The 21,300-nt window shown below is 42.1% G+C and overlaps 1 protein-coding gene across 1 annotated transcript; it reads right to left on the minus strand.

Moving 5' to 3' along the window:
* Positions 1–215: 215 nt before the first annotated feature.
* On the minus strand, positions 216–19,926 carry PNN (pinin, desmosome associated protein). The gene is made up of 9 exons (XM_089686895.1): positions 19,767–19,926; positions 12,857–12,934; positions 11,313–11,381; positions 10,155–10,227; positions 9,976–10,070; positions 7,985–8,060; positions 5,467–5,622; positions 5,044–5,182; positions 216–2,604 (listed from the first exon to the last, which is right to left on the minus strand). The coding sequence occupies exons 1-9, from the start codon at positions 19,877–19,879 to the stop codon at positions 1,319–1,321; spliced, it is 2,085 nt and encodes a 694-aa protein (XP_089543021.1). The 5' UTR covers positions 19,880–19,926; the 3' UTR covers positions 216–1,318.
* Positions 19,927–21,300: the final 1,374 nt, after the last annotated feature.

A 21,300-nucleotide genomic window follows, 5' to 3' on the forward strand; every position in this document is an offset into this window, starting at 1 on the left:
AAAGTGCGACAGCGCTGAAAGCTGAACATTGGCCTGTGCAGGAAGGAGGTATAAGTGCCCAGTAGGCAAGTGGTTAATAGCGAAGGCAAAACAGACACTGCAAAGATTGTGTTGGTAGTACAAAATTGAACAACTTTGGCAAATCCAAGAGAAAACAATTACAATGTGAAAAGACTGCAATATTTGTAAACCTTAAAACAAATGCAAGCAGCCAGTTGCTAGTCAAAAAAGTATTTATTTGCACATAACAGCTCAACAGTTGTAACTTTTCGTACAAAATCTTAAAACACATACATTGCTGACAAAATATTCTGGCTATAGCAGAGTTCAGACTAAGTTTACTATATTCCAAACAGGTTTCATTAACAAATGATCTGTACATACACCTTTCAATTCCGTTTATAAGTACAATATCACCCTGAGATGCTGCCCAGTTGAAATCCAGTTACAGTAGTCATCAAACACAAATACTAGGCCTCAAGGGCCATAAAGTACCTAAAGCCGGAACTGTTTTTCTTTAGTTTTAGATCAAGTAATAAATGGCTAAAACCCCTGTCAAATTTATTTGCGCTGTCTGTGTTCCAATTGAGGGATTTCCCTTAATTTCCTGTTTTAGAGACAACAGGAAGAGATAGGAAATCTTTCCACATGCGTGAGGAAATCCACCCCTAGACAGTTGCCAGCAGAACAAATGTCCTCTATTCTTGTTACATTGGTAACTGAAAATTTGGGATTTTCCCTTTCAATCTTGGTGACAATGGTCAATCCTCACAGTTGGGACAAAGACAGCAAAACAAAACAAAAAAAAGACTTGACAGAATTTCTAGTTGTTCCCTACTTTATCTAAAACAAAAAATGGCTTTAGAAGCATTTGAATTTAACACTGGCCAGGAAATTACCCTTTTTTGTAGTGGGCTGGGGGGGGGGGGTGGGGGGGTGAGATTAAAAAAAAATATCTAGAGCTGTATCCAGCATAATTCTAAAATGGTAAAATTATAAATAGTGGGCATATATACATATGCAAAATGTTGCAAGGGGAGATATTTAAATTATATTGTAAAATTGACATAAAAAGCAACTTTGCCAAAACAATGAATATTAAAAACAGAATGGGAGCAAATAAAGAGGCAAAGATAGGGGAAAGAAATGTTTTATGGTTTTATTTGAAGATCTGAGCTTACATCTCTGTCAAACCACCAAAATTACAAAAATTATGCAAAATAAAATAAAAATAAATTGTGCTTTCCAAAACAATTAGTACCATGCTATTGTTAAGGGAGCACCATGGAGCAACTGTAGTCCATAAACAAGGAATCTGTCAACGCCTTTTGTCTTTCCTGTCTGATTTACGATCTCTCTCACTTCTTGAGGGTCTCTTGCCTGACCGGCTACCTTCCGAATTTGTCCTCTTTCGGTCAGACCTTGATGAGCCTTTGTCCTTGGATCCTTTGGAGTCTCTGCTACTGACTTTTGAAGACTTGTGACTCCTTTCTACTCCTGATGTATCTCGACGCTTTCGCTCCGTGCTCCTCCTGCGTTTCTCGTCCCTAACATGCCCTCTCACTCTGCTTCGGCTTCGACTTTCACTGCTACTACTGCTGCTGCTACTACTGCTGTCTCTGCTACTGCTCCCACTGCTGCTGCTACTACTGCTTGAACTGCTGCGACTACTACTGCTGCTAGAGCTGCTTCCACTGCTGCTTGAGCTGGAACTGCTGCTGGAACTACTGCTGCTACAACTACGGCTCCTACTCTTCTCCGCTTTGTTCCTCGTCCTCCCCCTGCTCCTGCTTCTCTTCGCTTTGTGTTCTGATGAGGTAATCTGAGGCTGCTCTACTTGAATCTCTGTGTTCTCAACTATTGCTACACCTTCCTCTTTTTGCACCACCTGCTCCTCTTCAATATGATAGTGTGTTTCCAGCCTTGTTTGAGGTTCATAATCTGCTGGTGGCTGGAACATTGGATCTGGCTCTCTTTCCTGCTCATGCTTTTCTGTGGAATCAGTTTCTGTGTCAGGTTCTGGATCAATTGTTTTATCTATCTCTGCTTCATCAAATTTATTGTCTGAACCTTCTTCTGCTTTCTCCTCAGTTTCTACTTCCTTACTTTGGTTAGTCTCATCTGCCAACTCCAACCCAGTTGACTGACTGACATCTGCTGCCTCCTGATGATCCTCATCCATACTATCTTTATGTTCCTCCTCTTCCTTTACTTCCTCCTCAACCTCTGCTTCCTGCTCCTCCCACTTACTAATCTGGGGCTCTTCTACTACAACTCTACCCTCTTCCTCAATCTTCTCCTCAACTTTAGAATCTTCACCATCTTCCATAAGGCTAGTCTCTTGCACAATCTCTACATCCCTAACACCAACATCCTTCTCTTCCTCAAAGGTGTCCTCCATCTCTATGTCATTAGACAGGTTACCTGTCTCCTCAACTCTCTCATGCCGAGCCACCTTACCATCTTCTCGATCCTCCTTCTGTTCTTCATTTTCACCGTCTTGCTTCTTTTCTTGATCTTTTTCTTTCATGGAATGGCGCCTAGGCCTAGCTTCCATTTTGTTTAAATGCTCAGCAAATTCAACTCGTCTTTTTTCAAATATACCTGAAATAGAAAGAAAACAAAATATAGGGTAAATAAACATGCTATATACAAGGTAAAACAACTGTTTGCCATCCTTTGTGAACCAGAACTATGAACATTTATAGGTTAACTGCTTTAGCGCCACTCCATAGCAGAAATACTGCTACAGAGCAGCAGCAGTGTGCAAAATCACGTGTATATACGTGACTTTGCATTTCCGGGTAGGGGGCGCACGCACCCTACCCACGCCGTCATTTACGTCCGTCAATCATCAGGTCCTGGGAGGTGATTACTCACCAGTGCCCGGTGATTGCCAAGGACCTGCAACAGGGGGGAGAACTGTTAGTAAACAAAACAGTTCTCCCGGTTAGCTCATGCACACTGCTGTGCATGGCTCTGCACAGCACAGCCATGCACAGCAGTGTGCTTACAGTGAAGCACAGACACAGAACATATTGTAAAACACACAGCACACAGTTAACCCATTGATCTCCTCAAATGTGAACTCCTTCATCCCCAGTGCCATTAGTACAGCGTCAGTGCTTTTTATTAGCACTGATCACTGTATTGGTATCACTGGGAATGTCAGTGACACCAAGTCAATTCCCCCCCTCCCCCGTGTCAGGATGCCCGCCGCAGTCCCACTGTAAGTCACTGATTGCCGCCATTACTAGTAAAAATAAAAAGACCACTATATACCGCTATTTGTAACCGCTATATCTTTCATGTAAACCAAATTTACATGTATTGGGATTTTTTTTCTTAGCAAAGACATGTAGCAGAATACATTTTGGCCTAAATTTATGATGAAGTTTGATTTTTTTTTATTGGATTGTTTAATAGCAAAAAGTCAAAAATATAGTTTTTTTCTCAAAATTGTCGGTCTTTTTTTTTTTTTTTTATAGTGCAAAAAAAAAAAAAACCAGAAAAAAAAAACAACACACAGGCGATCAAATACCAACTGTATAAGTAGGTAATAGAGCGCTGGGAGTACATAAGTGAAGCAGCTAGCATAGAAGGTAACCTTGGGACCCAGATAGAAACATGAAAAAATAAATATGCAGCGCTTTTGAAATTAAATATGAACAAGCATAAAAAACAGAACATGAACAGCATAACTGCATGACAAATTCAGTCCATATTGCATGGTGCGATAAAGTGATAGGTGCAATTGTCCCAATAATTCATGTTCAGAGAAATTCGTGACTCTTGTGATCTCGTGATTTGTACAAATAATGCACTAACCAGATAGCGCAACCAATGCGCATGGAGCAATTAAGACCCGCTCCTGGTGCTCTGGACTTGTAGTATTAGGAGGATGTCATCTGCAGGTTTGGCCACCAGATGTCATCAATCCAGGTATAAGGGTAAGTCATCCACCAGAGAGATCATCAGCGGGGGAGGGGGTGATCATGCATCATTCCCAAATGGACGTAACCTTCAAAAGCGGGCTCCCATAACATAGATGAGACCCAGAGAAGCCTCTGATAGTGTAGTATGTTTATTAAGTAAAAACTTACACCAGATACAATTGGAGGAAAAACTTACATCAAAGCAAGGTCAGGCCACCAGGGTGTCAATCAGGATGGCTTAGTGGTATGCATACACAGGTCAATTGACACCCTGGTGGCCTGACCTTGCTTTGATGTAAGTTTTTCCTCCAATTGTATCTGGTGTAAGTTTTTACTTAATAAACATACTACACTATCAGAGGCTTCTCTGGGTCTCATCTATGTTATGGGAGCCCGCTTTTGAAGGTTACGTCCATTTGGGAATGATGCATGATCACCCCCTCCCCCGCTGATGATCTCTCTGGTGGATGACTTACCCTTATACCTGGATTGATGACATCTGGTGGCCAAACCTGCAGATGACATCCTCCTAATACTACAAGTCCAGAGCACCAGGAGCGGGTCTTAATTGCTCCATGCGCATTGGTTGCGCTATCTGGTTAGTGCATTATTTGTACAAATCACGAGATCACAAGAGTCACGAATTTCTCTGAACATGAATTATTGGGACAATTGCACCTATCACTTTATCGCACCATGCAATATGGACTGAATTTGTCATGCAGTTATGCTGATCAAATACCAACGAAAGAAAGCTCTATTCGTGGTGGGGGGGACGGACATACATTTCATTTGGGTGCAGCATTACATGATCGCGCAATTGTCAGTTAAAGTAACGTAGCGCCGTAATGCAAAAAATGGCCTGGTCAGGAAGGAGGGTAAATCCTCTGGAGGACAAGTGGTTAAATTTAGCCGTGTAGTACTAACTCCGCACAGAAAAAAAAAGATTGAAAATATGCCATATTTATTAAGTCCCTTAAAGCAAAATATACAAGTCGTCATAGCAACCAGATTATACCACTCTATAAAATTGTTAATTAGTTGGTAGAGACAATTTTGTTTTTCCAAGTCATAAGGTGCAAGGCAACACAAGAATTAGGTAACTTACCATTCAACTTTTTCTGCGACTCATCAAATAATTTTTGTGTTGGTGGGCACATCCTGCCAGGTATATAGAACAGGTGGGGTTTCGTTTTTGTTCTAATATATTTGATAATTTTGATATTGTGCTCATTCCACTCTTCTTGCTAAAAACAAATGGTCAAGAATTAGAACCAGCCTGAGATAAAGATTTTAGCAACCAATGCTACTCCCCTAACCCCCATCCACCACTCACATCTGTATTTACGGCTGGAAACTATATATATTTATATAATTTTTTTTTTTAATCACACACACACAGTACCCATTGTATGTGACATTTTGTCGATCACGTAATTTGCATGCTCAGTTTGCCTTCCTTTCAGTGTACAGCATTTTGAAAAACTGTAAAATATTTGTGAAAGAAAAACATTTCGCTCCATTTACTTACCAGGTGTGCCAGCTCAACTTTCTGCTCCAATAGTCGCAGCTCAGTTTGCTTGGCACGCCTTTCTTCAAAAAGCTCTCGGCGTTCATTTTCCACCTGTTTCTTTTCTTCTTCTGCCTGCACTTCCAGTTTTTGCTCAATTTCTTGACGTCGCTTTTGCTATGGTAAGATAAACAGATCTGGAGTCAGCAGCTCGTTTTTGTAATGGTGTACAAATAATTTTGCATACACAAACAGGTAGCCGTAACAGGTTCTAAATAGGAATAACAATCCACAACAACACACCACAGATCAATCTGTACCCAACTAACAGAGAAGGCCGACTACTGCAGTGGAACATTTACCACTGTTTGTTGGATATATAAATTTATACATTAGGACATGTGTCTGCATTTCATTATTTGGAGATTTGGATAACCAAATTTCAATAGCAACGAATTTAAAATAATGAAATTTGAATCACATTTGAAATGTAAACATATTGCTGATTACAACAGAATAAAACAAAATAGAAAATAAATAAAATAGAATAAAATAATATTATTATACAGTATTTATATAGCGCCAAAGGGTATGCTCAGCGCTGTACAGTAGCAAAGGGGACAGAACATGAGACAAGACAGTAACAATACAATACACGAGGGGTTCGAGGGCCCTGCTCTTTCAAGCCTACAATCAGGAAAAAATAGACTACAGACGTCTTCTGAACTTAGAATTTCAAAATTTGAATTTCGAATAGAATGAATATAGCGGTCTTCCAAAATTAGAATTTTAAAAAGAGAAGAATAAAACAGAATAGAATATAGAGGAAAAGAATAGAAAAGAATAAAAAAATAAAATAAATTAGAATAGAAAAAATAGAATTGAACAGAAAAAATATAGCAGTCTTTCAGAATTTGAATAGAACAGCTATTCTTCACAATGAATTCCCCCCCACCACAAATAGAGCTTTCTTTCGGTGTTATTTGATCACCTGTGCAGTTTTTATTTTGTTGCGCTATAAACAAAGACCAACAATTTTGAGAAAAAAATAATAATTTTGACTGCTACATGCCTTTGCTAAAAAAAAATACCAATACGTTTAAATTAATTGGTTTACGTGAAACTTATGGCATCTACAAATGGCAGTATACATACTGGAATTTTTATTTTACTAGTAATGGCAGCGATCAGAAACTTATTGCGGGAGGTATTCTGACACTGGGGGGGGGGGGGGGACTAACTGCCACGGACATCCCCAGTGACACCAATACAGGGATCAGTGCTAATAAAAAAGCACTGACGCTGTACTAATGACACTGGGCAGAAAGGGGGGTAACATCTGGGGCGATCAAAGGGTTAACTGCATGCTGCGTGTGTTTTACTAGGGAAACAAGCTGCTTTGTATTGCTCTGCTGTGGCGTCGGGCAGGTAGTTTTTTTTCTACCTTTAGCCCTGTGCGGGCAAGCAGCAGTGCTGCCGCCTGAATGCTTCCACACAGTGCCAGCCTCTCCACCTCCCCGTGTGAAGCTCCCCCTGCCCACGCTTGCCCATCTGCACGCCCGGGACCGGCTCACCACCGGCGGATAGAGGGGAGGAAGGAGAGCGGACACATCCACTCCCCTCCCCTTCTTGTCCCGACATGGAAAGTGACGTTTGACATCACTTCCAGGTCCCCATTCACAGATTCCCGGCAATGGAGGCCAGGAAAGAATGTAATGCGGTGCGGTGTGTGTGTGTGTGTGTGTGTGTGTGTGAACCTGTTACCAAAAAATCATCACATAGGGCACATTGTCCCCATGTAAAAAAAAAAAAAAAAAAATTTTTTTTTTTTTTTTTTTTAATTGTAAAAAATAAAAGTTACACCCATGCACATAACATGATGCTCAGTGCCCACCCAGTGCACCAGTCAGTGCAGCATCATCAGTGCCTCACTGATGCCCACCAATGCCACCTCATCAGTGCAGCCTATCCGTGCCACATCAGTGCAGCCTTATCAACACACATCAGTGGAGAAAAATTACCTGTTTGCAAAATTTTATAATAAAAACAAAAGCTCTTTTTTTGTTTATAGTGCAAAAAATAAAAAAGCCAGTGACAATTAAATACCACCAAAAGAAAGCTCTTGTGTGAAAAAATGTATTAAAATTTCATAAGGGTATAGTGTTGTATGACCATGCAATTGTCATTGAAAGTGCGACAGCGCTGAAAGCTGGATATTGGCCTAGGCACAAAGGGGGCAAAAGTGCCCAGTAGGCGAGTAAAGGCGGTCACATATTTGCGCCAAAAAAAAAACAAAAAGGACTAGGCAATACCAATTGCATAAAACATCACTTTAATCTTCCAAGGAGATAAATGTACTATTCAGTACAAAAGAAGCGGCATGAGGTCCAATCTAGTAGTCAGTGAACACTACTGACAATAGAACAAAGACTCACTAGCATAATTTTCTTTTGTTTTCCAGGCACATGGGATTTGTCTTGTGACCAGTTAAGGGGTCATATTTAACAACATTACAAATAAAGTTTGTTTTAACACCTACTCTTTCTGAAGCAACATTTGATTCTTGTTTAAACTTTTGAAGGGTACCCATCAACAGGCCAAATATTCGCCGATTTCTACAAAAGAAGGGAAAAAAAAACAAAAACAAAAAAAAAAACACATTACAGCAGTCACCCAATGTTTTATTAAAAAAATCCATCAATGAGAAAATTTTTTTCTTCGTTACCAATTTCAGCTGCCTTCACATTTGTATACACTACATGCTTCTCCTAGTCAGGGCCAAGTGGCAAATTCAGCCCTTCATCTAAAATGGTTTTCCGACTATATTTAATCCTGGTGTTTGAATGCTCTATCAGCACAATAGTTATGAGAATCACCTGTACTGTAAACAACAGACTGCTTAGATCTGGGTTCTGCTGTGTACTGAGCACTCATAGGAAACATGGCAGAATCCGCAATGAAAATACAAGGTTTCAATAATTTCACTTTTTTCCCCCAATATGTAGGATAGAAAGGATACATCTTCCTCAACCAAGCCTGAAAATATAAACAAAATACTGCTGAAAGTGATTCTAAAGACTAAGCATTTCTTACCCTAATGCTTTCCCTGCATTAAGATAACCTTAGCCTTGGTTCACACCTGTGCAACTTATGCGATTTGACCGTTCCAAATCGCATGACAAGTTGCACCCTATTGTCGGCAATAGAACCATTCAAATCGGTGTGATTTCAACTCGAATCGGGGTCGCACCAATTTTAAAAATAGTTCCTGCACTATTTTTATTGATTTCAGGTGTGACTTACACTGACATCTTTGCACGAAGTCACACAAATGTCAGACAAGTTGCACCTGAACTCACGCTACGTTAAGTTCGATTTCAATACTGCATTCAGTGTGAACCAGGGGTCACCCAATTACGTCTACCAGAGTCCTCACTCGATTCAGTGCTGTGCCTGCCTTTAGCAGCTCTCCTCACGCTCACATGTTTTGCTGAGGCAGCAGGAGCCATTGGCTCCCACTGCTGGCAATCAAATCCTGTGGGGAGGGATAGAGTGGTGCTGTCTGTGTTTATAGAAGCAGACAGCACGGCTCGGAGTCAAGCTGGCAGGTGTACCCCATAGCAAGGGGATTCAGTAGAGAAGGAGCCAGGAGCTCTGGCGAGGGACCCAAGAAGAGAAGGTTCGAAGCTGCTCTGTGCATAAAATGCTTTGTTATTTCAAAAAAAAAATATGACTTTACAATCACTTTAAACACTTCACGTCTAAGGGTAAAAGAAGTCTTAAATCATAAGCACAATTTTGCAACTTTGACGTGTTAACAAAACTGTACATAGCACCACAAACTACTTTGTGCATCTAGGTGGATTATACCGGGGTTTTTTTCATGAAAAATTGGGCTTTCATTTGGTGGTAAAGGGTAATGGGTATCTTTTTTTTTTTTTTTTTTTAATCTAAAAGGAAAAAGTGACCCCCCCCCAAAAAAAAAACTTGTATATTTCTTGCTACTACCATAACCAACCACCAAAGAACATAAAATTTCTCCTGCTCCTGACGATCACAGCGATACCACATATATGTATGTTAGTACCCGTAGTACGGCCCAGAAACAATAGTGTGCATTTTGCACTTTTTTTTTTATCCTGCCACTAAACTGGCACTGATACTAAGACAAAGAAAAAAAAATACTGACCCTGACCCAAACCCTGTCACTGAACAAGATCAAACCTTGATCTAGGTATTTTTATTTATTTAGTATATTTACAATTACTTTTTTTTTTCTGTCTGAAAAGGACAGAGATACGATGCATCTCTTTCCTCCATTCAGAGAGAAAAAAACGGGCCAGGCTTCACAGTGACTGATCACTGCGATATCCAATCAGAGGCTTTCAAGAGATCATGTGACCCAGTTCTCACTGACACACCAATCAAAGACAGGTATGCAAACTAGTGGCCCTCCTAAAAAAAGCTCAGTCCACTAGGGCCACTAATTTGCGTATGCTCGACGCCAAGAGTTAGATACTTGCTGTTTACCTTTGCTTCCCTTTTTCATCCATATTTTGGTCCTGGATAAGATCTCGGCGTGTACGTTCTTTGGAGGTAGCAACAACTGAGGATTGCAACGCCGGCTGAAACATAAAATAATGTTTACTACCTGGAATCCCTAAAACAGTTCTCGTTGTACATTCTCAGTTCAAAATGGCAATACATACTTTTTTATCGTCCTCATCCTCAGCGTCGCTTTCCTGGCGTGACTCTCTCCTCTGCCGACGATCCCCGCCCAGCCTGGAATAATTTGCCAAGTTCATGTTTACATATAGGCATATAATGAAATCTTAATTAAATAGATCTAGTACTTTAAGGACTAATCTACACTAGTAAATAGTTACTGGTGACCAGGGACCTGTCTGTACTACGGAGAGACTTTAGGCCAGTGATTCTAAGCTGGATTTTAGTTGTTTTGGGATTACATGTTTTCTTTCTCTTGCTGTTGCTGTTTCTCTGGATTTCTGAAACTGGTTCAATTCCTTTACTTGGCAGTGTAAAGTTGGGGCCTGAGCCAAACTGCTGCCTGCTAAAAGCTGGCATTCATCCAAAAGCCTCCAGAATATCTGAAGTAAACATACAGGTTTTCTACACTGTTTCATTACTTGTTTGATGTGTACAAAGGTCATTTTAATTGGGTCTTTAAAAACAATTCACTCACTCATTGACCGTCACCTAATTTTCACAAAATTGATTGCAATGTGCTGCAAATTAGGCAATTGCCAGTAGGTGGTTATACTGCTGATCAGAAAAATTAAAAACAGTGCAGTTTACTGATCAGTATTTCTAGTACTGAACATCCACACCAACCTGTCTTGGGCTAGGTTTACATCTGTGTCTGCTGTGGAAATGAGTGGAAATTGCACGCATTTCCACACCTGCATGCAGACACGCACAAAGCAAGATGCCATTAACTTAATGGCAACCCCACGCAATGAAAAATGTGGTGTGGTTTCCCACACATGGAAACGCATGGTACAAAAGCGCCATGTGATTTCCGTGCGGCCAGGTTTTAAAAAACCTGCAGGAACCTTTTCCCTGCAGGAAACAAAGTTATAGCAGCTCACTCAAATTAATGGGCTGCCATGCCTGAGCAAATGCAACACTCAGAGCCGCATACATGTGAACCAGGCCTTAAGGAGAACCAAGAATTTAGAGCACCACCTTCTTTCAAAAGAATCAATGACAGAAGTTTGACTATTGTTCTACATGAGCCACCGCATTTTAGAAATAATCTCAATTAGGGAAGCAACCTTGAATACTTGGCACTTGTGTTTACAAATGTGCCATTTTTTTACACAATATAGCTTTTTAATTTAGCTCACCTGCTCAGTGCACCTTCAAAGTCCCGCTGTTTGGCTGGGGGTCCTCCTCCACCTTCAGAGAGTCCACGCCTAGCAGAAGAAAAATAATAACCATTTATCTTTAAATATTGGAAGAATAAGCACAGTATCTTCAATGTAAGCTTTTGTTTCTGATCTTTGTTGTGTGGGTGGCAACCAGCTTTTCATGCCTCTCAAGATGTCCTTTTTCTTGATCATTAACTGAAGATTTTCCAAGGGAACTTAAAGTGGTTGTAAACCCTTGCATATACCCAGTGAAGTGACTAGCCTCAGAGGATACACAGAGATTAAACAAATCCTCCTACATAGGTTGTAACTGTCTATATGCAGTCTTCTCTCTTCCACAACCATTCAAAGTCCTGAATTAATGAAGCTTGTATACGTTCACAAAACAGGGGGCAAAGAGCTGAAATTACACTCTGCAGAGCTCAATAAGGAGAGCTCTGAGAGCTGATTGGAGTGAAGGGATGCCCCCCCTCCCCCTTTCACACAGGAACAGAGCTGAGGCTGTTAATCTGCTGGAGGTCCCTCCCATGTCACCATTTTCCTCCTGGTGTCAGGAAAACTTGTCAGAAGTGATATATGCCGATAGCAGAATAATGAAGCATCAGACAGAAATGACACTTCGTGCTTTGGATTGAGACAAGTACACACTATAGAGGGATATACCTTGTTCATATTTCATGTCTGAGGCTTACAACCACCTTAAAGTGTATTTCCACTTTTGCAGGCAAATGGGGAGGACATCTACTTTATATATTTTACAGGTTCCCATTAAAGCAGAGCCAACCTCTGTGAAACTTGCCTATCATTCAATAGTCTTATGTTCCTCGGTGAGGTCTTCTACCCTGCATCTTCCAAGTGCTGGGCTGGGTTTAATGACATTTTAACCCTGTCTGTACTATGTTCCCAGTTCTTCATTATCATCTTTAACCTAAATTTTAACATTGTCCTAACAAAGGGTTAAACATTTAGAAACCACCCACCTGCATTGTACGTTAATAAGGAATAGCTTAATCTAGTTGGGGACAGACACAGACTGCCCAGAAATGTGTAGAATCAGCCATGAAACCTGCTGTGCAGAAGCATATAAAAAAGTATTTTTTTTATTTAGTGTTTTAGGTATGCTGTGTGAAGGGGAACACAAACATATCGTGGGGTTTTCTCAAATTTGGCTGCAAAAGTGGAAATAAGCTTTACATGATTCCAAGGACAAGGGAATAAAAACCCCTCTAAGATTCTGCTTTGCGTCAAAAACTCCAATGTACTGAACAGTGCTAAACTAATTCCTATGCAAGACTTATGTGGTATCCATACGTTGCCCATATCATTCAGCCTAACTTCTGCCAACTCAAGATTGGTTTTTCCTTCAAGTGCTCCAAGATTATCAAAATCCTTCCCTGTAACAACACTTACACCCAGAAACTCAGCTGAGAATCCTAACTTCATGGTACATATGGTGTGTCCTTTAATCCTAACACTAGACAAAGGCAGTGAGTTTAAAGATAAAATGGAAAGTCCCTTACCGTAGCACAATGCCACCACGGCCTCTACCTCCAATCGCATTTGGGCCTGTGATGGTCAGTCGTCTTGCTGGTGCAGGTCTGAAATACAACAAAGGCAATTAGGCAAAGCTATGTCAAAGTATAAACTAGTTTTCTTATCTACTTTAGCATCCAGTGTTTCAGTTTCTGTTTTGCAAAATGTAAAAGCAGTCAGTAAATCATTCACTTAGTCTGAACACTTCACAGGCCAAATAGCTTTCTGTAACAGTTTAATTCCAACAATCCCATAAAACAGGGCTTAAAATTTCAAATCCTGAGCTACTAGCCAGGCCTTAATAGTTACTCGCCACCAACAAACACACACAAACAGACACCTGTACACACAGACATGTACATACACATACAGAAACATGTACACACACAGGCACATACAGACATGCATACACACAGATACATGTACATACACAGAAATACACACGCACAGACACACACACACGCGCACACACACACACACACACACATACATGCATGCATGCATACACACACACACACACAAACACGCACGCTGTTAACTGCTCTCTCCTCTCCCCTGAAGCCACCACTGGCTGACAGAGGATCATGTGAGCAGAGTGAGCTGAAATAAGGTAGACACACACTCAGAAACACACACACACACACACCCCTATAAAAAGTTGCAGTACTTCGTTGTTCACGCACAGAGCCGAGTACTGCACTCTAGGGGGAGGCAGAGAGCACAACACACACTCCCTTTGCTTTCACTGCGCTCAGCTATTGAGCAGTCTGACGGCTCCCAGTGCCAATGACAGATCCGGCCTGAGCAGCAAGACCATCCCCACCACAATTTCCACTCGCCATTGGCGAGCGGAAATTTCAAGGCCTGCCATAGAAGACTCTCTTACTTGTGAAAATAGCTTGTCCAGGAAGAACAAAGTCAATAAATATAATATATATTTCACTAAATATAGCCTTGCAAGGGCAGATTACTCTCCCACAGATTTAGAGAACAAAAAAATATTAAAAAAAAAATAAATTACGTACACACACAAAGTTATATGGTATCTCATTGTGGCTTATAAAAAACAAAACCGTCTGAAGCGTCCATATTTTCATATGCAGCATGGCGTGCTCGCAGCTCAGAGACTGGGCTCTCACCAGGAGCCCCAGGTCCTTGAACTCCCAGTTACAGGTCACCTGATCTCTGTGATAGCCTCCGATTCCCCATCACAGTGATCCCATGTTTTCTTTTCTCTGAATGGAGGCAGTGATGCGCTCTCTCTCTATCCTTGCAGTGAGAAAGATGTAAACAAAAGTGTGTAAAATAGCTAGATCAAGATTTAATCTCAGTTAGTGCCAGGGTTAGTGTTTGGGTAAAGTAAAGGTCAAAGGTTGGGGTCAAAAGTCATGGTCAGTATATTTTGGGTAGGATTTTTTTTTTTTTTTTTTAAATTCATATTAGGGTCAGTATGTTTTGGGTAGAACAAAAAAATGCACACTATTGTTTCTGGGCTGTACGAATAACTGATGTATACATGTGTTATTGCTGTGATCAGCAGCAGGAGAATTTATTTTGGGTTGTTTTTTGGTGGTAGGTTATGGTTATAGGAGGAAATATACAGCCACATTGAATTTATTGTTTTTTACCACTTTGAGCTATTTTTCCTTTGATAATAAAAAATATAATAAAAGATAATCGGTTACAATTTACCAACAAAACCAATTTGTCCTGAAAAAACAAGGTATAATCCACCCGAATGCACAAAGTAATTGAAATGATATATATACAGTTTAAATAGCACATCTCAAAATTGCAAAATGATCGTCAGGGGTTAACATTTGTTTTACCCTCAGTCACTAAGGTGTTAATAAAAAAAAAACCCACAAGTTTCTGCATCTCTGTGTTCATAAATACAATCATGCAAAAAAGTAAGTGCTCCCTGTGAATATTCTGGTTTTCCAATATATTTGAACAGGATACCATAGATCTTGACTCAAACAATATCTACAGATAATAGGACCCACATTGAACAAATGACACATAAAAGTAACATGGTGTTATTATCTAAATTAATGAAAATGCAGATTTGTCATAAAAAAAATTCACCTTACATTAACCACCAACTCAAAGCCATTAAATTGGAATCCATTGTTTCAATTAGGTTCTCTTTGCTGTCGATGGAAGTAGTGTCATCATGCAAAGATCAAAAAAGCTCTCTAAGGCCCTCAGAAAGAGTTGTTGCCTACAAGTCTAACAACAATCACCAAACTATCTTTAAATCACTCCACTGTAAGGAAATTACATTTTAAGTGTCATTGATCTCAAACTGCTAGTTTGTCCAGGACAGGAGCTGATCATTTGCTGCTAAAAGTGGCCAAAAACCCCGAAATTGTATTGGGAGGTGCTCAGGTAACTCTTACAACCGTTGGGGTCAAAGTGCATGCATCTACAGAGACTGCATTCAACCAACATGAGATGTATGTTAAGCAAAAAGCCTTTACTGTCCAGAAAGAACATTGGCGCACGATTACAGTTTGTCATTGAACATACAGGCAAACACCAGATCTTCTCGAACATGGTCCTGAAGACTTTCCAAAGAGTTGTCTGGTCACAGTAATAGACAAGTTTGCTGCAGACTGAACTTAATATTTCAGGAGAACCACCTCATAACTTTGAGGGCATATTCATGCCAGATGTGGTGGGACTGCGTTGGGTGGCTATTCCAGTGCAGTTCCACCACATGACAAGGAAAAATGCTTGGTTTCCCAAGTGACTGGCTCACAGCACTGCATTGCGAAGGTATGCAGTGGGGAAAAAAAAAAAAAGTATACCTGGCTGTATTTTTTTTTGCACAGTGCAGTATGAGGCAATTCATTACATTTGGCTGCCACAAGGTGCAATGTAACAATGGCTGGTGTGAATGTATCCTGAAACATGGTGGATGAATAGGATATGGTTTGGTGTTGCTTTGCTGCTTCCAAGACTGAGCAGCTTGGATTCCCTGAGTCGGCCATACATTCTGCATCATATCAAAGTGTGCTTTATGAGAATGGGAGGCCACCTGTCCAAAAGTTAACTGTTATCCAAAATGGAGTCTTTCAACATCACAATTCGAAGCAAATACACCAAACAAAAGATAAAAAAAAAAAACAGTTATGAACAGCCTTAGCCACTTGTCTTGACATATGCTCTCCCAACTACCAGGAACTATAGAGGCAACACTGTTGTGACCATCAGGATACCCACCCTGAGAAATGCTGTTAAACAGTTGCTGACCTGTAAGCATGTAGACAGGGCTAGGGCCCCCAACTTGTTTACAAGTTTGCCGAGAACAAGGCACCTTCTTACATATTTGACAGTACTGCCCCAGGGCTTCCAGATACGTGTATACAACATACCTACAACAGTTTTAAATATCAACCTCACTCGTATTCCCCGAGAAGCTCTGCTGCATATTCCCACTCCAGTGGAAGTTGGTGGAGTGTGTGTTTCTAGCAGTTAAGCAAACGTTGGCCAAAGCTTGGAAACAACCAACTATCAACTGCAGAAGTAAAACAGAATGATGGCATCATGATACCGGAGAAACTTACAATACTCAACACCACCAACGCTAAATGTCTCAAGGTCCTGGACTACAAAAGCCACATGAACCTTGACAGCTCTCCCTTTTCCTTCTATCCGGAACGATCGGGCTATACAGGAATGAGTGCTCGGCCAGGCCTCATCGATCCCTCATGTTCCTTCCCTTCTCCCCCTTTCTTTTCTATACCGTCTTCGTTCTATCTTTTATCGCAAAACAAAGTCTTGCAAATAAATTCCTCCTTCAAACCTGCACATAATCATGTCCTGAATTTGCTCAACAGGATTTCCTGCATGGGCACACATTGTATACTTGTTGGGGTATGCTAAAGTAAGAAAAGTCATCTGGAACTGCCATGACCTTTCACTTATACTTTGTATCTCATTCCTTGAATTTTGTACTTTTCCACAGTTTTCTACTTGATTATAAAAGTTTGTGACTTACACTTTAGCCTACTGTACAAAATAAAAACCCTCAATACAGTATTTGTGAAATAGACAGGACTGGGGCTGCAAAGAGCCAGCAGTGCTGAATTGCAATAAACAAAGCAAAAAAGGTAAAAAAAAAAAATGTATGAAAAAAACCCTTGAAAATGATTTCTGATGCACAGTGCTTTGTAGGCTTAGCTATAATGTCGGACAGGGTACCCACCTCCCCTCTCCAGATGGCTGTCCGAAAAACAGCAAAGAGATGATTGCTTGAAAATGAGGTGCATGTATCGGCCCCAAGATCTTGCCGAAGACAAGTCACCGCCAGGGGAATGCAGAGGGACTGGAAGCCGAGACTCCCTGCGTTCCTCTTGCCATTACTTGTCTTAGGAAAATAGGTAGGAGGGTGTTAAACTGTGGTGTCATGTTTGGGCGAATACCCTGGTGTGGTGTCAGTAGGTGTGGGGGATTTCTTGTGTCATGGAGGGGGGTGTCTGTCCTGAGGTGTTGGGGAGGGGGGTGTTTCCTGTGGTGTCAGCAGGTCAGTACATGTTGAAGGATATCCTGTGGTGTCAGTTTGGTGTGGAGAGGTAGCTTGAGATGTTAGAGAGGATGCAGAGGTGTGCCCTGTGATGTCGTGGGGGGGATCCCCCGAAACCACCCAGTGAGAATGCCGTCCCACCCAGCAGCATGCCCGAATCCAGTCCCCTCCATGTGCAAATCCAAGATCTGCCACTTCTGTCGCTGAAAACAAAGTATTGCTACGATAAAAAAAAATTTTTAGTTGCCTCCTGATTCAAAGAAAATTTGTCAAGCCCTGCTAGATCAGATTTTTATATATATATTTATTTATTTTAACTTGGTTTACATTTCTTCAGTTACTGCCCGATTTCCAGGTCTAGGCAAATTATGTCATACATCCCAGGAGTTTTCAGGAGGGGCTCTCAGCCAAGCACACCCTCCTGCCTGAGCTAAGGGCAGATGGATTCCAGGAAGTAAATGCTACATGGATCATCTGCCCTCACTCAAGTTGGCCACAGCCAGAAATGCTCAAAGGTGTTTTCCAAAGTGATTTCTTAACAAAATAAATCATGAAGACATGGATAGAAGGGGGGGGTTGCCTTGAATGTCAAAAATAAAAGTGTTCCTAAACCCAGGACCCTGCATTCACTATATCTGGTCTCCCACAGTACACACTACATGGAAATGCAATGATTTTAGTGAATATAAACTGCTAAATACCTTTTCTCATCAGCAGTTAAAGCAGTCTTGTGATTTCAGCAGAGCACTGGTTAAAGCTTGAAGGAGTTTACTTTCTGCTCTAGGAGGATGCAGAACCCCTGACCTCTGTCTGGACATTGCTGATTGGCCCTGTGCTGATCACATGCACTCCCAAGAAAAAAAAAAAAGCAAAGCCCTCTCTAGCAATACACAAACTGAACATGTGAATGTGACTACAGATTCAGTCTGTATGAGGTGGTCATTTCAACGAGGAGTAGAGAAGACAGGATCAAACAGTATTTTTACACAATGCAGAGGATTAACCCCTTAGGTTCCAAAGTGTGCATAACAAGCATGCTTTACTGCATATACAGACTGATTTTACCGTTGTTGGTTTAGTAACACTTTAGCTAGTGTTCTGGCTTCTTGTGCTCAGATGCAGTGGAGTTCCACTTTAACAAAAGGACAAGGATCTTTGTTTCAGCCATGTGACTAAATGTTCAAATTCTACTGGACAGGGATGAAATTAGAAATGAACAAGGATCCTTCTTACATAGTTATAGTTAGTCTGGCTGAAAAAAGACAAAAGTCCATCCAGTTCAACCATAGAAAAAAAAAGGTTCTAATCCTACACCCACAGCTGATCCAGAGGAAGGCAGTGTACTGAGTGCTTCTATTGTTACCCCTAAAGTGAGAGCATTCAACAAGCCAGAAAGAACAGCAGACTGCAGTCTACACTTTGGCCATGGTCAGAGAGGTGATGGAAATAGTGGGTGGATCCACGGTCTTGCTGCCACCCCCCCCCCCCCCTGATAGTTGCCACAGGTGGCAGCCATGCTAGTATCCGGAAATGTTTACATGTTGCTGAACCACCACCAAAGCCAACCCATTCATGGGGTTCATAGTTTGTCAAACGTGACCCCCAAAGGCTTGTTTTCTTTGTGATCCACAGTATGGCTGCTCCTGATTGGCTGCTTTAAGCACACTGCAAACATGTGCATTACACATGATTTCCTATTCACTTGAAAGGGTCAGATTTGGTGACGGGTCAAGAAAAATGTACGCATTTCACCATACCGCCAACCATACATGGACATGGCCCCTGGCTCTGTTAATTTGCAGGTTAAGAAGCAGTAAAAATAGTTTTACCACCCCCCCAGTAAATGAAAGTAGCCAGAGGCCAGGTCAGTACACACGTCGCAGTGCGGTGAAATGCATACATGATGCTGAAACACCGCCAACCAAAACCCATTCAAGTGAATAGGACCACATGTAATGCACACATGTGGGGTGATGCAGGCTATCAGCAGCCAATCAGGAGCAGACATCCGGCAGATGGGGGTATCGCCGGGGCGCTGAGCAGTACGGTGATGTACACATGGAAAGGAGCCCTCACAGCAGAGAATACAGAATTTATTAAACATTCACTGTGGATGAATCTTCCAGCTGCATGCCAATGATTGATCCACCAACAGTGAATGTTTGGTGAAAGTCACATTCCCCCAGGATGGTCTCTGCAGGGGGCAGAGACCCAGAAGTCCCAGCATGCTGTGCGGAGCCCGGCCTTTCTCAGCTCTGTCCCACCCCATGGAGGAGGAGGATGGAGTGCAGGCCATGCGGCTCCGCTCTGCTCCTCTCCGGATCTCCCCAGGACCCCCACACCTCACCCGCAGGGCCACCTCCTACCTGGTATCGTTCGGGTCGCGGCCGGTCAGTTTGCGGATGTTCTCATCCACATTTTTCAGATTCTCCTTCGCCTTTTCCAGTTGTTCTTGCAGAGTGCGCACAGCTACCGCCATCTTGTCCGCCCAACTCGCTCTGCAATCTGTTCCGGGTTATGGCGTGGACGGCCTCTGATACGACAGACGTCTCCTGAGGAATGGCGGAAGTGAAGTCAGGGAGAGGGTAGAGCAGGCCAGCCTGCAATGCCCACCAATCCGAGAAAGGGGCGTTCCCTACGCTGAGGCGCGAAATGCACGTAGAATGAGCGTAAACAAGGCGTCGGGCGGGCGTAACCTAGGCATAGACTAGACGTAGAGCGGGCGTAACCTAAGAGTAAATTAGGCGTAGAGCGGGCGTAAACTAGGCGTAGAATGGGCGTAAACTAGGCGTAAGGTGGTCATAACTTAAACAGACATAGTCTGAGGGTACTTACATAGAAAATTGTGAGGGTGGGCTGTATGCCTCATACACATTGGTGTATTGTAAAATGCTTTCGCCTGACAGGAAAAAAAAATCAGCCTTAACCACTTGACTACCGGGCACTTCCCCCCATTTCTACCCAGGACCATTTTCAGCTTTCAGCGCTCTCACACTTTGAATGACAATTGCGCGGTCATGCAACACTGCACCCATATGCAATTTGTATTATTGTTTTCAAACAAATAGAGCTTTCTTTTGGTGATATTTAGTCACCGCTGGGTGTTTTATTTTTTGCACTATATATAAAAAAACAAAAAAAGTATTTCTTTGTTTCTATTATAAAATTTTGCAAACAGGTAATTTTACTCCTTCACTGATGTGTGTTGATGAGGCTGCAATGATAGGCAGCACTGATGAGGTGGCATGGATAGGCTGCACTGATGGGCACTGATAGGCGGCACTAACTGACTGCACTGCTGGGCACTTACTGGTGGCACTGCTGGGTGGCACTGCTAGGCACTACTGGGTACAGGTGGGTGGCACTGCAGGGCACAGGTGGGTGGCACTGATGGGTACAGGTGGGCAGCACTGATGAGGTGGCATGGATAGGCAGCACTAATGGGCAATGATAGGCAGCACTGACTGACGGCACTGCTGGGCACTTACTGGTGGCACTGCTGGGTTGCACTGCTAGGCACTACTGGGTACAGGTGGGTGGCACTGCAGGGCACAGGTGGGTGGCACTGATGGGTACAGGTGGGCAGCAATGATGAGGTGGCATGGATAGGCAGCACTGATGGGCAATGATAGGCAGCACTGACTGACGGCACTGCTAGGCACTTACTGGTGGCACTTCTAGGCATTACTGGGTACAGATGGGTGGAACTGCAGGGCACAGGTGGGTGATACTGATCAGCACAGTTGGGTGGCACTGATTGGTACAGGTGGGCAGCACTGATGGGCACTGATGATCAGTCCTGATCCATTCACTGACAATTTCCGGTTCTCGGCAGTACTTTCCTCACGCTGTGATAGCAGCCGATAACCGGCAACTGTATTTACCGGTGATCTGTTGTGT

This window comes from Staurois parvus, unplaced genomic scaffold (genome assembly GCF_062004578.1).
Source record: "Staurois parvus isolate SC_StPar_1 unplaced genomic scaffold, SC_StPar_1.0 ptg000414l, whole genome shotgun sequence".
NCBI lineage: Eukaryota > Metazoa > Chordata > Amphibia > Anura > Ranidae > Staurois > Staurois parvus.

Bases quoted from the DNA above. Each gene is read 5' to 3' on its own strand.
- PNN (XM_089686895.1), bottom strand. From the start codon at position 19,879: ATGGCGGTAGCTGTGCGCACTCTGCAAGAACAACTGGAAAAGGCGAAG. The intron at 5,183-5,466 runs GTAAGTAAATGG...ATTTGTTTTTAG, and splicing joins AAGTTGAGCTGGCACACCTG to CAAGAAGAGTGGAATGAGCA. The intron at 2,605-5,043 runs GTAAGTTACCTA...TTTCTATTTCAG, and splicing joins GTCGCAGAAAAAGTTGAATG to GTATATTTGAAAAAAGACGA.